The following is a 19,926-nucleotide window of genomic DNA, read 5'->3' as shown; positions in this document are numbered from 1 at the left end:
AAAATATTCTTGTTTTCTGTAGTAGTTTTTATTATTTTTTGTTTTTTTTTTTAGCTATAGATAACATAATATGCAGCAAAGATTATACAACAATAATATAATGTATTACAATTTTCCCCTCTGGAGACTTAAGTCATATCACCTAAGTTAGTTGGATTGTTGTTTCACCCTCTTCTCTAAAATAGAACAGCAATTCCCATTACTCGGTATATATAAAAACATTGCACTACATTAAATATATATCTTACACATATCATTAGCAGCATTATATAAATAAGGTTTTATCTAGGTTTTCCATAGTCCTTTCTCTACATGGTTAAATACTTTCAAAACCTGAATGGATTTCCAGGAATCCCTAATTTTCTGGTATTTCTGTAGTTCTCTTAAACCAGGCAGAGATCTGATGGAGTTCTCTTGGATGTCAATTAAAATTAACATGGTATTACCATAATTATAGTCACTAAAAAGACCCACAGCCCTATGGGTCATTCCTGGTGGTAAGCTATTTTTATAAACTAAAACTTGGTAACTGAATAGGACAATATTACATTTTGAACTTAAATTATTGAGTAATTTGTAGTATTTTTAAGGAAATTTGTGTTTGTAATGGTATTTTTATTATCTTTTCACATACTTGGCTAACAAAAAATCCCATGTCTTAAATATTTTGAATTATTAAAAGTTGCATGAATAATAATAATTGCTTCTCATGAGAATAAAGTAGCAGTCAGCAGATTTGTCTTCCCCTTTTCCCTCCCCAAGGGTTGCTAACTTTATTAGGCTAATAACTCTAACCACCTTGCATTTGTATACTTTCCTTTACTTTTAAAGATTCTCCCCCACATAATAGTTTCCTCACGACAATCCCGTGAGGTAGATAGGACAGGTATCTATTATAAACCCATTTTACAGATGGGTAAACTGAGGCACAAAGAGGCTATGTGACTTGCCTAAGGTCATAGAGCTCATTAGTAGAAATGCATGGACTAAACCCCAGGTTTCAATTCCTGGGTCAGTGCCTTTTTCACCAGTCATGGCAGGTTTCTTCATCCTTAGAAGCTATCATACACCAAGTATTTTAAAATTATTTACCTGTTTTATAGTCAGTTTGATTTTAATGTTCTAAAACCAATTTTTTTTGTAAAATACCTACCCACAGGGAAGATATGCATATATAATTTGTGTATGCAAAAGGCTAAAACATTGAAAATATTTTTAAAAAGAGAATGAAAACACACACACACACACACACGCACGCATGCACGCATACCACATGCCCCTCCCAGACATGAAATGGTAGTAAGGATGGATAATCAGTCTAAGACCATTATCAGATTTTCCTTTTCAGAGACCTGGCCCCAATTCCATCTGTCTATATTGCATAAAAGTATTCTGAAAGAGAATATCCATTCCCTTTGGCCTAAATGCAATTTTGTAATATGGGAGACAAGCAATGAATCAAATGTGTTACATTCTTCAGTATAAACATAATTACCAACCCAAATGCTTTACAGTCTTCTGAAACATCATATTCTTTCACACATTCTATTAAGTGTCTAAATGTTCAGAACTTTAAATATTTTTTAGCAGATACACCAATCAGTAAGGTAAAAGTGGGCATCAACTTTTTGAGGTTAGATATTAAAAATCGATTTTTTAATATTTTTCATAATTTTGAAATTCTTAAATTGACAAGCAAAAAATGCTAGTGACTTGGCTAGAAATTCTTGATCAAATGTATAAAATTGTACCTATTACTTTCTGTATTTCAACAATACAAGCTCTTCAAAGGAAGCACTGAACACTGCGATAATTCAATTATACAACTTTTGAAATAAACATTAAAAAAAAAACCAAAAGCATAGAAAGCAAATAATATTATATATAATATCTTTACTAAATCATCATAGACAAAATAAAAGCTGTGGTGTTTGCTTTCATGTTATGTTTGGCCACCCTCCTCCCAAACCCACAAAAACACCTCCCCAGCTCAAACCTGCCTCCAACAAATCTAACTCATTAACCACCCCCCACCAAAACAAAAAAAACAAAAAACAAATCCAACAACTGATTTGAGACAAAAATCAATTTAACATGATCAAAAGTTTCAAAGCCTGCTCTCTTAATGATTGCTGTGTTGTCAGTTTGGGCATGCAGTAAATATAACCATTACCATGATGTAAATGAAAACTTTAAGAATTTTGATATTATCCTATTTTAACAGGAATTCAGAAACCAAAAAGGAAAACAATATCAACATGAAATGTTAGTTTACATAATAGAAAAAGTTAAAAATAAATTAATAAAAATAAATTCCCATTATTAACCCCCAAAGCATATTATAATACAATCCATATCAACCAACTTAGTCAACTCAAATGGTCATGTATTTTGCTGGGAAATACAAACAAACCAAACCTATCATTTTTTTTTTTTGCTATTAGACAGGCAATAAATGTGGAGAAGCAGGCCATACATATTCTAAGAGTGTTAAATGTGGGTGTATCTGATATATTTTAGTAAGTGTAATTTTTTTTTCTGCTATTTTTTAGAAGGTTAAATAGGCAGTCTACTACAGAGGTTCAGATGGTTCAAATAATTCATCTGATAGACTGTCAAAAGGTTGAGTCACAATTAGTTGACGTATTTCATTATGAAGGTCTTCTTCTGTCTCTTCTGTATATTTAGCTGCTTTTTTGGTGTTATAGAGCGTCTCTAGTTCTAGGTCTTCAATACCTGCTTTGTAGTGAATCATAAGAAGAGTTAGAGCTTGTAGTCTTTCACCTGATTTAGCCAAAGAACTCAAAAGGTGTGCTTTTTTCTTTGAATCGGTTGTCTCTTTCTCCTCTCTAGCAAGAGAATTGTTATGTTCCAGCTCCTGGTCAATTTCATTTTGCAGCTTATCTAACATGAATTCTAGCTTCTGGAATCTTTCCTCAATAGGTAAGCCCCGATAAAGGTCACGACCAATTTCTTTAACTGCAATGAAGACACTGTCATCTAGGCCTCTTTCCTTCCTTGCCAATTTGATTCTTCTGTCAGTTCCCTTTTTGCAAGGACTGCTCAGACCACAAACTTCGTGATCGCTCATTTCATTATCAGAGGTGGTTGGTGTGTGCTTGGGTGAGGGTTCTGCCAATTCATTAATTTGATCAGGGGTTCTTCTGGAACCTTGTCGCAAGTTTAAGAAACGAGAGCTGGTGTTCAATAGGTGCTTGGTTAAACCTGCACTTTTCCCAGCTGATTTAGAAGCTTCAGAATCAGCACGAGACTGCAACCCTATGATATTTTCTTGTCCTTCTAGCCTTAAGTTTTTAAATAACCGGTTGCTTTTCTTCCCAGCTCCTATACAAATTGGGTTTTCAGAAAAGCATTTTTCTTGACATTTTTTGTGGCAAACATAAGCACAATATACACACTGGGAAGCTGCCTTAGTCCAGACTTTCTTCTTACAATAGTCACACCATGTTGGGTTCTGGAATTGAGTGTCTTGGAAAGCATGTTTATTTTCTGCAGAACCTAGCTGACCATCAAAATACTCATCTCTATTAAAGGCATCCTCCTCCTCTGAAAGATGAGTTTCTCTTTCCTTCTTGAGAAGATCCAGAAGTTGTTCATGTTCACCTTCTTTCAAATATTTGAATTGTATGGTAATGTCACCATAACAAAAGTTCTCATTAAATCCTGTTTTCATGCTCAGATTTCGCAGTGTAGATCTGCTAGCCATAGCTTTGGGTGTTGGAGCATTCAACTGGAATTTTGTAAGGTATTCCAAGTTGGAAGTAGCTAAACAGCCCAAAGCGATCTCTTCAAGTTTTATACTAACATGTCCCAAGCAGATGAGATCACCCAGCTTGAAAGGATCTCTGCACCACAATGCAACATTCAGGTACTTATGGTAGGCTTCTATGTCAAATATACAAGTCCCTTTCATTCTTGTCCATTTACCTAGTTTATGGCTATAAGGAATTTCTGATGATTCCCATGTTTGGTCATCTGCACTGTCCTTGTGAGTACTTTCCAAAATGGAATCTTCTGTCTGATCAAATGCTTGTGTAGAATAAAGAATTTTATCTGGTTTTTCTGAATCTGATTCTGCTTGGTTAGAAGAATCATCAATAGATGGTGGAAAAAATTTTCTTTGCTGTTTTGGTGACTGAGAAGGCTTAAAAAGAGATACCTGTGTTGCTTTTGCTGATGCTTGCCCTATGTCTGAAGAATCAGAGATTTTGGGTGTCATAGATTTGACTGATCGTGAAATGCCACCTGATTTAAGATTTAAGACTGGTGAGGCAGGTCCAGAAGGCTTAGCAACTGACACAAGACAGTGTTTAGGACTAGAACTTATTGTTTGATCCTCATCTTTGGAATAATTTTGTGACTTGAGATAGGATGCTAAATCTTCAAATTCTAAATCTGCTTCTCTGCGTTCAGCCTCCATTAAAAGGCCAGGCATAATGTCATCATCATTTGGGGGGGTTGTCAGAAATTCCTCTTGTGTAAAACTCTCATGTGATGATGACCCTATATTATTCTGGCCCACAGGCCTTTCATAACACACCATTACTTTTTCACCAGCTTGCTTGATGAGCTTTAACACCTGGACTGTAGATGTGATTTTAATTCCTATTTAAGATAAAAACAAAACACAGCAAATTACTGCCATAAGAATAACTTAAAACTGCTATAGAAAGTATAGTCAATTTTGATTCTCTGTAAAAAAATTTTTGGGGGGATATAAAGACTGGGACAATGAAAGAAAAACTTATTTGGCTTTGGGGCATATTTTTCTGAAATCATACGTTTAGTAGCATCCCATCCAAAATCCAAATCCAAATATGCAAATAGTTGAGAAATTATTCTCTTTCAACCCCCAGAAAACCACACTCAGAATTATTTCACTTCTTAAAATGTCCTGAGAGACTGGCCAATAGAGAGTAAAGGAAAATGATTAATGTTGGATGGAATGTGGCAAAATTGGGATACATTGCTGGTGGAGTTGTGAACTGATTCAACCATTCTGGAGGGCAATTTGGAATTATGCCAAAAGGGCTACATAAGAATGCATTCTGTTTGATCCACCAGTAATACCACTACTAGGCCTGTGTCCTGAAGAGATTTTTAAGAATAGGAAAGAACCTATTTGTACAAAAATATTTCTAGCTGCTCCTTTTGTGGTGGCAAAGAATTGGAAACTATAGGAATGTCCCTCAATTGGGGAATAGCTGAACAAATTGTGGTATATGATGATGATGGAATATTATTGTGCTGTAATAAATGATGAACAGGATGATTTCAGAAAGAGCTGGAAAGATCTATGTGAACCAATGCAGAATGAAATAAGCAGAACCAGGAGAACATTATACATGGTAACTATGATATTGTGGAACTATCAAATGTGATAGACTTTGCTACTAATAGCAATACAATGATCCAGGACAATTCTGAGGGTCTTATGACAAAGAATGCTATCCTCCTCCAGAAAAAGAACTGTTGGAGTAAAAATGAAGAAAAAAATATATGATTTATAGCTTGTTTATTTGGATATATGTTTTGGGGTTTTGGTTTTATGAGATTGTTCACTTATAAGAATGAATAATATGGAGATAAAAAACAAAGTAAAATTTAAAAAATGTTCTGAGAGGAAGGGAGAAATGGTGAAAGAACATAAACAAATCTCTAAAGAATTACCTGATATCTATCACTAAAGAAAGACTGCTCTAAATCACTAATAATGAGAGAAGCATAAATCTGAACATCTCTTGAGGTTTTATTTGACAACCAGAATATTTGTAAATACACAAAAGATGGAAAGTATCAATGTTGGAGACTGTGGAAAGACAAGCACACTAATATACCATGGTAGAGCTAGGAGTTGGTATGAGCATTTTAGAAAAGAATATGAAATTGAGAGCATGTGTAGTGGCTAGAGAGCCACTGAGTCAGGGAGGCCTTGATTCAAATCCTACTTCTGACAGTTGCTGGTTATGGGACCTTAAATAGGTCCCTTCAGTTCCAAACAATCCAGATAGTGCTCTAACACTGTAAGTTGAGGAGCAGAGATTTTCCTCACTGACTTACAGCAAGGAAATCAAACAAGGTCTGTCTATTCTGAAATCAGAAATTTGGAAATTTTTTTTTTAAGTGACTAAATTGGCCCAGTCATTGTTAAGCATAGACAGGAAGCCAGAAGCATAAATAAATTTGCCATAAAACAAATTATTCATAGCAGAGCTTTTAGGAATAGGAGAAGAATTGGACACACAATAGATACCATGGAGAATGGCTAAATAAATTGTGGTACATAAATATATTGAAATAGAAGTGTGTTATGAGAAATAATTAACATAAAGAATTCAGAAAAACATGTGAACTGATGAAGTAAACAAAGCAGAACCAAATGAAAAAGAATGACATACACAATGACCACAATAAAACAAAGTAAAAAAAAGGAAGAAAATGAATGTTGTGAAATTGTAATGACCAAGATTTTTCCTTGAAGAAATAGGAAAACATATTTCCCCCTCTTCTTTGAATATAGGAATGTGTTGAATATCACAGACCAGTCTGATGGATTGGTTAGCTTTGCTGAGGGAGAGGAAGCAGGGAGAACACAGTTCAAAGGACCAAGCCCCTGGTGTCAAATTATCATCTGTCTGGTCCAGAAAAAGGTGTCTAGGTAATTGTTTTACTTGAAAAGACATTCTTGGTATTTAGGCCAGCACTGGAAAAGGACAGGAAATTACTGCTCTGGTGGAGGAGACCACAATACTTCTTGAGTTATGGGAGAGACAAAAACCAACTTACATGGAAACAAAAGGGTTTACAAAGGTACTATGGCTAAGAATATCATCACTGGATTTAACTTTCAAAACCAAGTTTATGAAGAGTTAGAAAAAGCAAAATATAAAATAAGATGTAGTTTGCTTGAAAGACAAATTAGTCTCTGCTTCTAATTGCTTTAACTCTCCCTAGTACAATAGCTTAAACAAGGCAATTCATTTTCTTTCTTGGAAGGAGAAATGTATTAGGTTTTTAAAAATTGGGCCTACATTTGCTTGAGCAAGGTAACACCTTTTTCCTCCTAACTTCCTGTTGTCTCGAGGCTACTCTGAATAAGAGACAGGAATTCATTCATCTAGTATATAGGCAATATGAATCAGTTTGAATCTTGGCTGTACCTTGTATCCTACTTGACTTTAAAAAGCAAGTCTCCAGTCTTCTCTGAATTTCTGTTTTCTCATGAGTAAACTGAGGGGGCTGGATTTGTTGATTCCAATATTATAGGATGTGGTCACCAGAGTTCTTCCAACAAGTTACACTCAAATTTTAAATTTGATTTAACTTAATTTCAATTATCACATCAAATCTGTACAGTTTAGACCTGTAGCAGATGTTTTCATATAAAAATATGGTCTAGCTTTGCTTTCTTAGGTAAAAATTGAATAGATTCAGTTATTAATGGTAAGGGAATAAGAAAATTAGATAATTTCTAAATTAGGAAACTTGAACTTCCTGAGATGGACAATACTGGAATTCATTTGCTGCTATGGCAAATATACTATTAGAATGCAAGTTCCTTGAGGTTAGGAACCAATTTAACTATATTTTTCTCAGCACCTAGTTCTGGACTTTAAATTTAATAATGTTAATAAATAAATGTTAACTGAGTGAATGTTTATTCAAAGATGACTTATGTGAACATTATCCCATTTTGTTCGGCAGCATTTTCTGCTAAATAGTTAAATCTGGAAATAGGGATAAGGCCTCTAGCTATGGGGAACTATAGCCATTTACTCTTTTCAAAGAATGATAATTGCTTCATTCTCCTATATAATAGTAGTAGTGATAGCGATGGTGGCAGCCAGTAGCAATAGTGATTAGGATACTTTGTACCTGCATAACATTTTCATGTTAAAAGTTGGAAAGGAAGCAGCTAGAAGGATCAGTATATTGAGTCAGGCCTAGAGACGGGAGGTCCTAGATTCAAATCTGGCCTCAGACACTTCCCAGCTGTGTGACTCTGGGCTAGTCATTTAACCCCCATTGCCTAGCCCTTACCACTCTTCTGCCTTAGAACCAATACACAGTATTGATTCTAAGATGGAAGGGAAGGGTTTAAGAAAAATTAGCTGGATATGTTTCCATTAACTTTATTGGCAGGAAGGGGGGCTAAATTAGGAGGTGGTAGAGGAATGAGAGTCCCCAGCAACAGGGAGGGAGAGGACGGGAGAAAATGATACCATAGGAAAAAAAAGAATTATGTTATCAGAAGTTGATGAGGTGAAGGGTGTATGTATGTGTGTGTGTGTGAGAGAGAGTGTGCGTTATTTTGAATATCAATTCATTGATTTAAAATGATGTACTAGTTTAAAAGTCATTTTTTTCTAAGCAAGAATCATTTAAGTTCATTGTAAAGAGTAACAGCAGAAATTACCTCCGATGGCTACAATTCTGTCCCCCCGCTGAAGATCTGCAAGTGCAGCAGGGGAATGTGGTGCCACAGTCTCAATTACGACATGTCCGCTACATCCATCAGATGACTGCACCAGACGAAGTGTAAGTCCAACACTTGGTAAATTTCCTTTTACTACCTCAACCTTGATGAAGAAAAAATGTTCAAGAATGAATATTGATACAATGGATTTATTAGGAATAACAGCTCACATTCAAACTACTGCAGGAGGCAGTACAAGAGGCAGTCTCTCCTTCTGCAGAAAAAAAAAAACTGAGGCTCTGTACAAAGCTTTATATACCTGGGATTTAAACTTGGGTCTTTGCAATGGAAACTTCATGTTTCATCCATTACACTTAATGCCTTTTTAAAAAAACTCTTCTCTTTCATCTTAGAATCACTACTTTGTATAGGTTCCAAGGCAGAAGAGGAGTAAGGGCTAGGCAATGAGAGTTAAGTGACTTGCCCAGGGTCACACAGCTAGGAAGTGTCTGAAGCCAGATTTGAACCCAGGATATCCTATCTCTAGGCCTGATGCTCAATCCACTGAGCTACCCAGTTGCCTCAACTAAATGTAATGTTAATGAGAGGCAGAGAAATTTAAATCCAAGCCATTGAGGGGAAAAGGCAATAAGCAGAGCTGGACTTCAATTATGTAGGGAGAATTTTGGCTCAGACAAATTGCAACACATATACTGGGGCTAAGTGTGGGAGGGGGAAAAAAAACTTTACTGGAACAAGACAAATGAGCCTGTACTTGGGATGTAGAGTAAGTCTGGAGTGATCTGCACAAACCATTAAAAATCACCTTAGTTGAACCTTCTCTTAGCTTAGAGAAGAGGGAGTCAGAAAGGCACTAATAAAATGAATGTATGTTTTCTAAAGACCTGCCATGCTGTGTTGGGGGTGTTTGTGTGTAACATACACACACTTCTAAATATGTGTGTGCAAACTGACTTTCTATGAAAGGTTACTTGAGATGATGACTATTTGGGAACTGAAATTTTAAGGAAAACTAACTGTGACCAATTAACTATTTAATTGAAAAGTATAAAATGATAACTTATTCATATTTGCAGATTGCATTAACAAAAAATACGTATGGGGGCAGTTAGGTGGCTCAGTGAATAGACAGCCTGCTCTGGAGTCAGGAGATCCTGGGTTCAAATGTGATCTCAGAAACTTCCTAGTTAAAGAGACCCTGGGCAAGTCACTTAACCAACCCCACCCACCACTGCCTAGCCTTTGCTGCTCTTCTGCTTTGGACAGGATATATAGTATCAATTCTAAGACAGAAGGTAAGTGTTTGGGGGGGAGGGGGAAGATGTGCATGCTAACTTTAACAAAGTAACCATTTAACTCCCCACCTTATCCACTGGCAAAGTATTTCTGTATAGCTATTCTAACTTCATGGCCAGCCCTTGTCACTTCATTAGAAATATGTCCTTGGACAAATTATTTCACCTATGAGAATCTGTTTTCTTGTCTACAAAATATGGGAAATACCTACACCCTTCCTATGTCATGAGGCTGAGCTGAAGATTAAGACATTGGATATAAAATACTTCGAACCACTACTATGTTGTCCACTTTTTCAACTAAAGGCTGATAAAACTAGCTTGTGTTTGAGTGCACACATATATTTGTATTTTGTGTGGGTGTACATGTACATTTAAGAAATGTTTTTCAATTAAATAAATATAGTAAAATTTTTTATTCTTGAAATGGGGTTTAAGGTTAAGTTTTATTATTAACTGAAAGTTTGAAATTTGCTTTTGGTCTGCAACTTTGTTAAAATTTTTGAGGTGACACAGAACCTTACTGTTCTAACTTATTTGAAGAAGAATGTAATGTAACTGATGGAATCCTCTTTATTCCTTAATTGACTGAGGATCTTCCAGGTCTCAGTGTTGTTATTTTTAAGAAGAGTTTCCATATTAGCCTGCTACAAAATTATAAAGCATAGGTAATTGGGCAGAATGTGCCCTGACCTGAAGTTATACTCTGAAATTGAGGATGAGGTGAAGCAATTTGATTCAAATTCATTTTTTATTCTAAACTGAGATAATATTATGTGATTTTTGTTTTTGTAATGAAAATTAAGTGTCTAGAAGAAACTGAGCTCCAGTTAATTCTGGTTAACTGAGTTTTCAATTTTTAAATAAAAAATTACTGTTCTGACACAACACTTGCCAACAGATGTTCAAATGAACTCACTTAAAAATAAGCCCACTTATAATCCATACAAAACCATTTATGAAACCTTTAAAGAGAGATGGATAGATTTGTTGACAGTACGACCATAAAATTTTATAGTAAATTAAAAGAAATTCTTTTAAAAGAACAAACCATTTTATAAAGAGCTATGTAATTTGGTGGGCAGATTAAGATCTGAGTTCAAATCCCCCAGAGACTTACCTGTGTGACCCTGGGCAAGACACTGAACCTTCCACTCACAGTTTCCTCAGCTATGAAGAGGGATTAATAACAGCTTCTACCTCATAGGATTGTTGTGTGAGGATTAAATGAGGGAAAAAATGTAAAGTGTTTTGCAAACTTTAAAGTACCACATAAATGTTAACTAATGTTATTTTCTTTATTTAAACAAATTAGAACTCTGCCTCTTTTTTCTTAATTCCTGTCTCCATGAAATTAAAAAAAATTGCCATTTCAAATGATCCTTAACATAAATGTTAGCTGAAAAAAAGTTACGATTCTAAAGGATTAAGCTTTCATGAATAATGACTCAGTTTGGAGGAAATAAATAAAATTATTTTTCTTCATTTTTATTAGTTACTACTAATGTATAGACTCTACATAATAAACTTTATATATACTGTATCATTGACAGACTGTTATCTTGATTTTTGCCTATTTATCATAGTGAATTCATACATAAATCTAAGAATAAAATCTACTAGTGTTATAACTTCAAAAAGACAAGCAAATCATAGCTGAAAGTATGGTAACATGGCCTTTCCCCATGATACAAAATTCTATATTTATATGACCATCTCCTAAAAGCTGGAGGGAAGGGGGAGAGGGGGGCAGGGCTTGATACTGATAAATCAAAGTAATTCTAATAACACCTTGCTTAGCCTTTGAAACATTTTCTATATTAAAAAGGGGGGTTAAAATCACATGGCATGGCTCTTAGCTGCTTGGTCAGCTCTCCTCAAATTCAAGATACTAGATAAATGGTGGTACATGTCCAATAGTTTCATGCTTTGTTGCTTTATTCAATTTAATAGAACATTTGTTAAATTCCTACTATTTACAAAGTACAAAGATGGGAAAACTAGGCAATGGGGATACAAAAGCCAAAGAATTTTCATCTTACTTGCCAGACATTAGATACTCCAATTTAAGCATATACAAAGTAATTTCAAGAGGGATAATAAGCCACTAACAACTGGGAAGGCTTATGATAGGTCTTATGTGCGATAAGGAAACTAGGGATCCTATGAGTCTTTAGGTGAAGAAACTGCATTTAAAACCTGGGGTATGATTTGTATAAAAGGATACAAAAGTGAGAGTTGGCCAATCTGATTGGAACAGAGATTGTGAAGAAAGAAGACTGAAAAGACAGTGGAGGTCATTAAATAACAGGCGGAGGGATTTCAAGGAGGGAAATGACACAGTGAGATTTGGGCTTAAAGAATACTTTTTATATATAAATAAAGAATAAATAAAGAATTTTAAGGTGATATTTGAGGAGAGAAATGTAAGCCAGGGGTGCTGATTTGTAGACCACTGCTAAAATCAAATTCTTAAGGGTTGGACAAAGGTACTGGAGTGCTTTAGTGTCCTCATCTGAAAAATGAGCAGAGTTATATAGTTGGAGAGATGGGGATATATAAGAAAGATGCTATAAAGACATAAGCAAACATATGGGGGTGGGGTGGAATTCAAGGAAAAGAGGTGGGGGAAGACTGTGGCAATTATAAGACTGAATCCAGATGATTGGAAGGAAGACTATGTCCATAGTAGAAACAGAAACATTTGAGAGGGAAGGGAGTGTTTCATGGTGGACATAAAGACTCGCTTCTAGGACATTTATGTAGGCAAACTAAGCAGGCAACTGAGAATGTGGTGATGGAGTTCAGAAGAGATAAGGGCTGGGTAGGGTGAATTTCAAAACTATTCCACCCAGATCATTCGTTAGAAGATGTGATTTAGCTATTTCCTGATCAGTAACAATGGAGATACTTGGAATAACAGAATCAGGTCTTGGAAACTCTACATTCTCCACCCTACTCAGTTTAACAAGATTTTGAAGGTCTGCATCAAACTCAAGATTTAATTATCTGAGGAGATGGCCTTCAACAGACATGGGCAAAAAAAGGGACAGACCTCTGGGCTGTCCTAAGACAAGCTAAATCCTCATTGGTACAGATGAGGTGCAGAAAAATGATGTAAAAATGTCCATATAAAGCATGGCACTTGCTGGCCCCTCCTCTTTCCCTGGAGAGATAACTCTGGCTGGCAGCATTCTGAGCGTTCTGACATCTTGGAGTGCTGGGTGGTGAATTTTGCCCTGGAGCTGATTTCAGGTTTGGGCATCTTAGCTGAGCCCCTTTGGAGGTCAGGCTGATTCCTTCCTCCTTCATACCCCAAACCCTTACTCCCTTATATCCTGATCTCCCCGCCCTATACTAATCAGGAGGGGGAAGAGGGAGAGAAAAAAACCTACTCCTTCTTCTTCCTTCTTCTTAATCTTCTCCACTATCAATTAAATCACTATAAAATTTGGCAGCTGACTTGGGTATTTTATTACTTGGAATTTCCCTTGGCGACCACTTAAATTTAGATTTTTTTCATTCTCAACCATAATTTCACCCTTTACAGTAGCTAGACCAAGTATTTATTTGTATACAAATGCCCCACAGGCAACTCAAATTCAGACTATCCAAACATAAAATCATTACCTTTCCTCTCAAACTCTTCTTTCCCCTCAACTTCCCAATACATGTCAAGGTTTCCACCTTTCTTGATGTGATTCAGAGTGCAGATCTATGTTAATTTTTTTTTTTAAACCCTTACCTTCTGTCTTAAGAGTCAGCAGTAAGGGTTAGGCAACAGGGGTTGTGACTTGGTCAGGGTCACCCAGCCAGATTTGAACTAAGATTTCCCATTTCTAAGCCTGGCTTTCAATCCATTGGGTCATCTAGCTACTGCTATGGTTAATTTACTTTTCACTTTCAATTATTCCCCACCCCCACCCCCACCCCATGTCATCAAGTCCCAAGTCTTATCCATTATCCATTCTCCCTCCACAATAACTCTCCCATGAGGTATCTTCCTCTCTCCTCACACAACTATTCCTGTAGAGGCAATAATTACTTTTTTTAGACTATTGTACTAATTTCCTTCTTGGACTAGTGGCTTCCAGATCTACATTCTCTACATATGTGCAAAAGTGATATTTCTAAAACAAAAAAATCTGGCATTATTACTCCTCTGGTTTAAGAAGCTCCAGTATATTTTCTTCAGCTCAAAGGGAAAATACAAATTCTAATTTGCCTTTAAAGTCCTCTACAATCAGACTTCTTTGCTTATCTTTCCAGGCTGATAACCTCATTATTCTTCTTCCACTGCCTTCCAGTTTGACTGGCCAGCTTGATGTTCCATAATATAACATTGTTTATTAACAGATGCATGTGTCAGCTAACAAGAAATAGATCTTTGGCCAGCCTCCAAAGTGAAAAGACCCTCAGGCTAGTCTGACTTTCACTTTTAAAGGAAGCTCTATTATCTTGCTGATTAGCTTGACAGTTTGTCCTTTTGATCTCCCCTGGCAGTCCCTATTGGTGGATATTTCAAAAGAGGAGGTGGACTCCCAAATAAGGAAAATGTCAGGGAAATGCAGCTGACCCACCTTACTTTCAAATGGTTCAAAGTTGGCAGACTAGCCAAGCCTTTAATTCTATCAAGGTCTTAACAAAAGATAGAAGGTCCAAGCTCAGTTTAATAGCTTGGGACCAGAGAATAATCTTAGCTAGGAAGCTGGCTATTTCTGCCTGCCCTTGGAAGGTTAAGGAGCAAATGATGCCACATAGAAATATTGCTAATAAATAATACAATTAAATATTAATTTTCCTCACTGAAAACATCATATTCTACGTTATATAACCTATCTCCCAATTCTATGCTTAGAACATGTTGGCTGTATCTGAAATGCCTTCCTTCTTCACTTACCTTTCTTCAAGGCACAGTTTAAGACTGCACCCTATACAAAGTCTTTCCTATTCCATCAAGTAATAGGGGTAGCTAGATGGTACAACAGATAAAGTTTGGGGTCTGAAGTCAGGTAGACTCATCTTTCTTCCAGAGTTCAAATCTGGCCTCAGACACTAATTAGCTATGTGACCCTGAGCAAGTCACTTAACCCTGCTTACTTCAGTTTCCTCATCTATGAAAGGTGGAGAAGGAAATGGCAAACCATTACATTACTATTGCCCCCCCTCCCCCCCCAATGGAGATAGGACATGATTGAAAATGACTGAACAACAACAACAAAATACTGGAATTGGGGACAGAAGTAGAAAAGTCAGTTAGAATAGGTTGGGGTGAGGGTGGATAAATGGACAAGGGAAGTGACTGTTTAGTCTTAAATAAGATGGGGCCTCCAGGAGTCAGTATAAAAAAGGTTGGTAGTGAAGTAAAGGCAAAGAGTATAAATGTTTGATAGTAAAAGGGATATCGGATGGCAGGTTCAAGGAGCAATAGAGTGAAAAACTTGTTCTTTTCTTTTTTTTTTCTAAAGATGGAAAAGATCTTTACATTTAGAGAGGGAGAGAATGATTACTGAAGGCAGAGAAACAATGACTGATGGTGTACAATCTTGGAGGATGTATAAATGGAGATTTTGAACCTTTGGACTTCATCCCTCAGAAGTCCAGTCCCTTAGTATTTCCCAAAATTCCTTTTAATCTCTCCAACACTTTGCATGGTCACATTTGTATATGTTCTGAGGCTCTGCCTCTTTCCGCTCTCTCTTCTTCCTCGTGGTTGGGTTAAACAGGTCTCACTCTAGTTCTCTTTTTTTTTCAAACTTTAATAAAGCTCATAAATATAATACTTGAGTTATTGGATATTAATTTTAATCTTTATATTTATGGCTTACCATGATGGGACAGAATTCTCAAATATTTTTAAGAGAGATTTTCAGTTATGCTACTAAGCTTTTTTGCTGGCCAAATAGCCCACCTGCTTTTGTGCCATCTCTGCTGATTCTGCCTGAGTTGTACCAGACCCAGTCTCTAGCCCTCTGACAATTTGTGACCAGACCTGCCTGCCATTCCAAGATGATGTTTTCCTGCTTCCTGCCTCTCACCCCCCCCCCAATCCTTTTGGCCACTCCCCCTACTCCACTTTGGTTTTTCCCAGCCTGCCCTAGCCATTTTTCAGCCCCACCCCCTTCTAGTTTTTTAAGCCAGATTTTTTAAGCTGACCCTGGGTTCCTGCCTAAGAGAAACTTGCAACTCAGGACTTTTTCACAGGGAGGGTACTTCTCTGCCCCTCTCCCCTCTTTTGAGAGCAAAAAAGCCCAAATCCATAGATTTCAAGTCAGTTTTGGAAAATAAGCCTGTTTTTTCCTCCTCTCTACTGACTCAAGACAACAAACCAAAATACCATTCCTTCATTTGCAAATATGCTATTATTGTCCCTGTTTTGCCCTTATGGAAGAGAGTACATAAGACAAGCTCCTAAAAGCCTTTTAGCAAAAAAGAAAAAAAAAGTCTCTTTACCCTCCAGTCCTTTTGTTACTTAAGGAGTAAACTTTTTACAAAGCATGGCTCACTCTATGAAAGAGTAGTGCATTACCTATCTCAAGCAGCTCAAGGTTTTGGAGTGTCTTTTCTAAATACTGTTCCTGGATACAAGGATATTAGCATTTAGCTTGAATAATCCTGGGATTCAGAGGGGAGATTCATCTTCCTACACACTTTTGGCATTTGGACCTGCCCAAACTCTACAATACATCCAATTTGAGATTCCTCCATATGGAGGGAGAAGAACCTTACTAAGATTTGGAGGTGAATTTTAAACCTTTTCAGACTCCATTGTTTTATTTGCTAACCATATTCAGTCTGTAACCCTCAAGATAGCAAATAAATCTATTTGGGATTGGCCAAAAGGATTTTGACTTGAACTGTCTGCCTATATCTTGTCATTTGCTTATATTATTGTATTTACTGATTGCTTTAAGATTTAAAATTTTTAAAGTTTATCTGTATTAATCTAATCAATATCTTTCTGTAGTACTGAATCATTTTAAGCTACTATATTTTGCCTATATTGATCTTTACCTTCACTGAAGAACAAAATATCATTGTATAAGCCCATGAATGTCTTGCCCAAACCCTTGCCACTAGATCCATCAAAGATCACAGGTTGCCTTTGTTAATTGTCACACAGATGATGATGTATGGATTTCAACAAAACTGGTTAAAATTGTATAAAATCTTTGGAGAATTTAATGAGCTAAGAATTAAAAGTAATTCTAAGGGGTCTTCAGAAATAATTTTAGGTAACTAGTGGTTTCTGAATGATCTTTTATATATTTATATATACATAAATATTATAAAGAATGTTGTATTAAAGGTGGAGATCCAAATAGATGTTCCTAAAAAAAGTTCATATAAAGCAGGAAGTCAAAAAGAGCTTCTGTGCATGCATAATAATTTAACTCTTCAGTTTAATTTACTTCCACCAGAACAGTCTAGATTTCTTGATGATGTTGTAGACCCAAATAGTTTACTTTGTTTAAAAATATATTTGCCTAGGTTGAAAGATTTGCTATATCTGTAAAAAGTTGTGACAAATAGCCATCAATTCAAAGGTTTTAAAAATGTCACAGCAATTCACGTGACATATGATAGTGGGTTTGTTTGCTGTTATCATTAACTGGGCTATTTTGAATTTTGAGGACTTTGGTACTTTTCTTAAATGTGAATTATCTACTGTGTTACTGTTTTATTATGAAAATCATTTGCATTCACAATGGTTCATGGCCAAGTTAAAAAGGAAATGGATCTCATTTTGTGGTGAGAAACCTTTTTATTCTACCTCCTTGGCTGACAGTGTGTCACTAATTGTAAGCTTTAGGTTTTTGATTTTTAAAACTTTTTTATTATTTTTCCTTACACATACAATATAGTATTTCAGTTTTATTTTTCTCTTCTTTTTGTATTTGAAGTACATGCCAATGGTATTGACAAGATTTTTCTTTACCTTTTTGAATTTGCAGTAATATAAGTTTAAAATACATTTGTTCTAATATTAATGCATACACAGAAAGTTTTAAACTATAAAAATGATGCCACTGATTGGTTAAAGTTATGGGACTCTGCTTAATGATTCTGTCTGATTCCAGAAGAAGGGAATAACAAAAAAGCCACTATACAATGCTAGAGGAGCACAGAGCACCTGCATAGTGCCTATGGAGCACAAGGTCAAGGAGACCAGATCCCAGTAATTTTGAGCTAAGACAAGAGGACTTGAACTTGTTTGGGGTTTAAGGTTGAGGCTGTTTTGACACATGTCAGAGGTAGGACTTCCTCTGAGCTTAATAAACAACAGTCCTGCTGCCATCCTGGCTCCCATTTGCTGCTGAAATCTAGTCCCCTTTCTGTGTGTCATGGTGTGGCAAACTTTCTGTGGTCCTGTCTACTGATTGGGTAAATGCATAATTGCTTAAATCATTTTAATTGGGCCCTAATTCAAGGACCTGGTATGAATTTGTTTTTCCTTTACATAGATTTGATATTTTATATTTTATCCACAAGTTATTTTTTCTTTGAATTTTTTTGGAGATATTTTGAATTTTCTTTTGCAAATTGATTCATATACCTCATAACTTAACTATGTATCCCTGTGTGATTCCTATGTGAATCCCTGTATCCTCCTCAAGTGGGAATGTATTATTATTCACCTCAGGGTGGTGTTGGTGGGGGTTTATGTTATTGTTTGAACTTTGATTTAAATTTGAACAATTTTAGAATAAGAAACTTGCTACCTATCAGGATCCAGAAGGAGCCATGAAGATGCCTGCAGAGACCACATGCTGCACCAGAAGATCCAGAGTGAACTTTGGGATGTGAATTGAACTATGGAGAGTGCTTTTGTTTTGAATGTATACTCTTATGTCAAAGGGAACTGCCCCAAAGTTGGCTTTTTGTCAACCTAATAATCATTGGTTTTGTTCTCTTTTCCTTGTATTCACAAATTATTGCAATTTATAAGTTTATTATGTTTTCATGATCCATTGGGAAGACTGGTCTCCCCAAGGATCACAGGGGGATTATATATACATACATACATATACATATATACATATATATATATATATATGCAGATTATGAACCTTTGGACTTCATCCCCCAGAAGTCCCTTAGTATTTCCCCTAAATCCTTTTAATCTCTCCACCATTTTGTGTGGTCATGTTTGTAAAAGTTTTGAGGCTCTGCCTCTTTCTGCTCTCTCTTCTTCCTCATGGCCGAGTTAGGCAGGTTTCACTCTATTTTTAAAAAATAAATCCTATAAATATAATAATTGAGTTATTGAATATTAATTTTAATCTTTAAAAGGAGAAAGAAAGAATATAATTATGGGCCCAATGTAAGGGGTTTTGTACCCTCACCTAGAAAAAGAAATCATCTTTTTTTCTAAAACAGAAATTGAGGTGGAGAGGATAGACAAAAAGCTTCATGATCCCAGAGGGTTGGTTTTTTTTTTTTTGTTTGTTTGTTTGTTTATTTGTTTGAGGGGTAGCTTTAAAGTAGGATTTGAGCCAGAAATTTGTGCTGGATAGCCTTAATATGAGAATAGGAGGAATATGAGAAATGGGTAACTCGGGTAAATAGCAAATAAAGGTCAGCAGAGAGGATCAAAAGAGTGACACAATACAATTGGACAGTAAACACATGAAATAAGAAGAAATGATTCTCAGTAGCACCAGGCCAAGAGGGAAGGGAAGACGAAGTAAAAAAAAAATGGTGGGGAAGGAGGACTTCTATGGCCACTTTTCTGTCAGTGTATTGTGAGCTGATTCAGAGTGGTCTATTATATCTAACTGTGAACTTTAGATTACTCCACCCTACTTAGTCTAACAAAATCAGGAATGTCTACACCCTTACTTAAGGATTACGTATTTAGGAGGATGGCCTATGACAGACATGTGCTAGCAAATGACAAATCAGAAACAACTGACAGACCCCTGGGATGTCCTAAGTCAAGCCTAAGATATCATTGGTACATGTGAGACGCAGAAAAGTGATGTAAAACTGTCTATATATTTGGCATCATTTCCTCTCTTGGAGGGCGGAGAGGTGGTTGGCAGCAGCTGGCTGAGCGGATTGGCATCTTGCCTGGTGGCTGCTATTGTCTGGGTTTTAGTGGTGAGTTTTCCTTGATACCATACTGGAGGAAGACTAGTAAACTAGTTCAGTGAGGCCTCTTCTCTGCGA

General features: G+C 36.2%; 1 protein-coding gene across 2 annotated transcripts in view; it reads right to left on the bottom strand.

Moving 5' to 3' along the window:
- Positions 1–12: 12 nt before the first annotated feature.
- PDZD8 (PDZ domain containing 8) overlaps positions 13–19,926 on the bottom strand; it is a 158,145-nt gene continuing 138,231 nt past the window's right edge. For both annotated transcript variants that reach the window (XM_007478927.3, XM_001377255.5), the window contains 2 exons: positions 8,438–8,600; positions 13–4,626 (listed from right to left, as the gene is read on the bottom strand). In XM_007478927.3, coding sequence (XP_007478989.1) covers positions 2,573–4,626; positions 8,438–8,600 — 2,217 coding nt within the window. In that variant the 3' untranslated portion in view covers positions 13–2,572. The remainder of the gene's footprint in view (positions 4,627–8,437; positions 8,601–19,926) is intronic.

Source organism: Monodelphis domestica, chromosome 1 (genome assembly GCF_027887165.1).
Source record: "Monodelphis domestica isolate mMonDom1 chromosome 1, mMonDom1.pri, whole genome shotgun sequence".
Classification (NCBI taxonomy): Eukaryota; Metazoa; Chordata; class Mammalia; order Didelphimorphia; family Didelphidae; genus Monodelphis; species Monodelphis domestica.
This window is presented reverse-complemented; position numbering and strand designations above follow the sequence as displayed.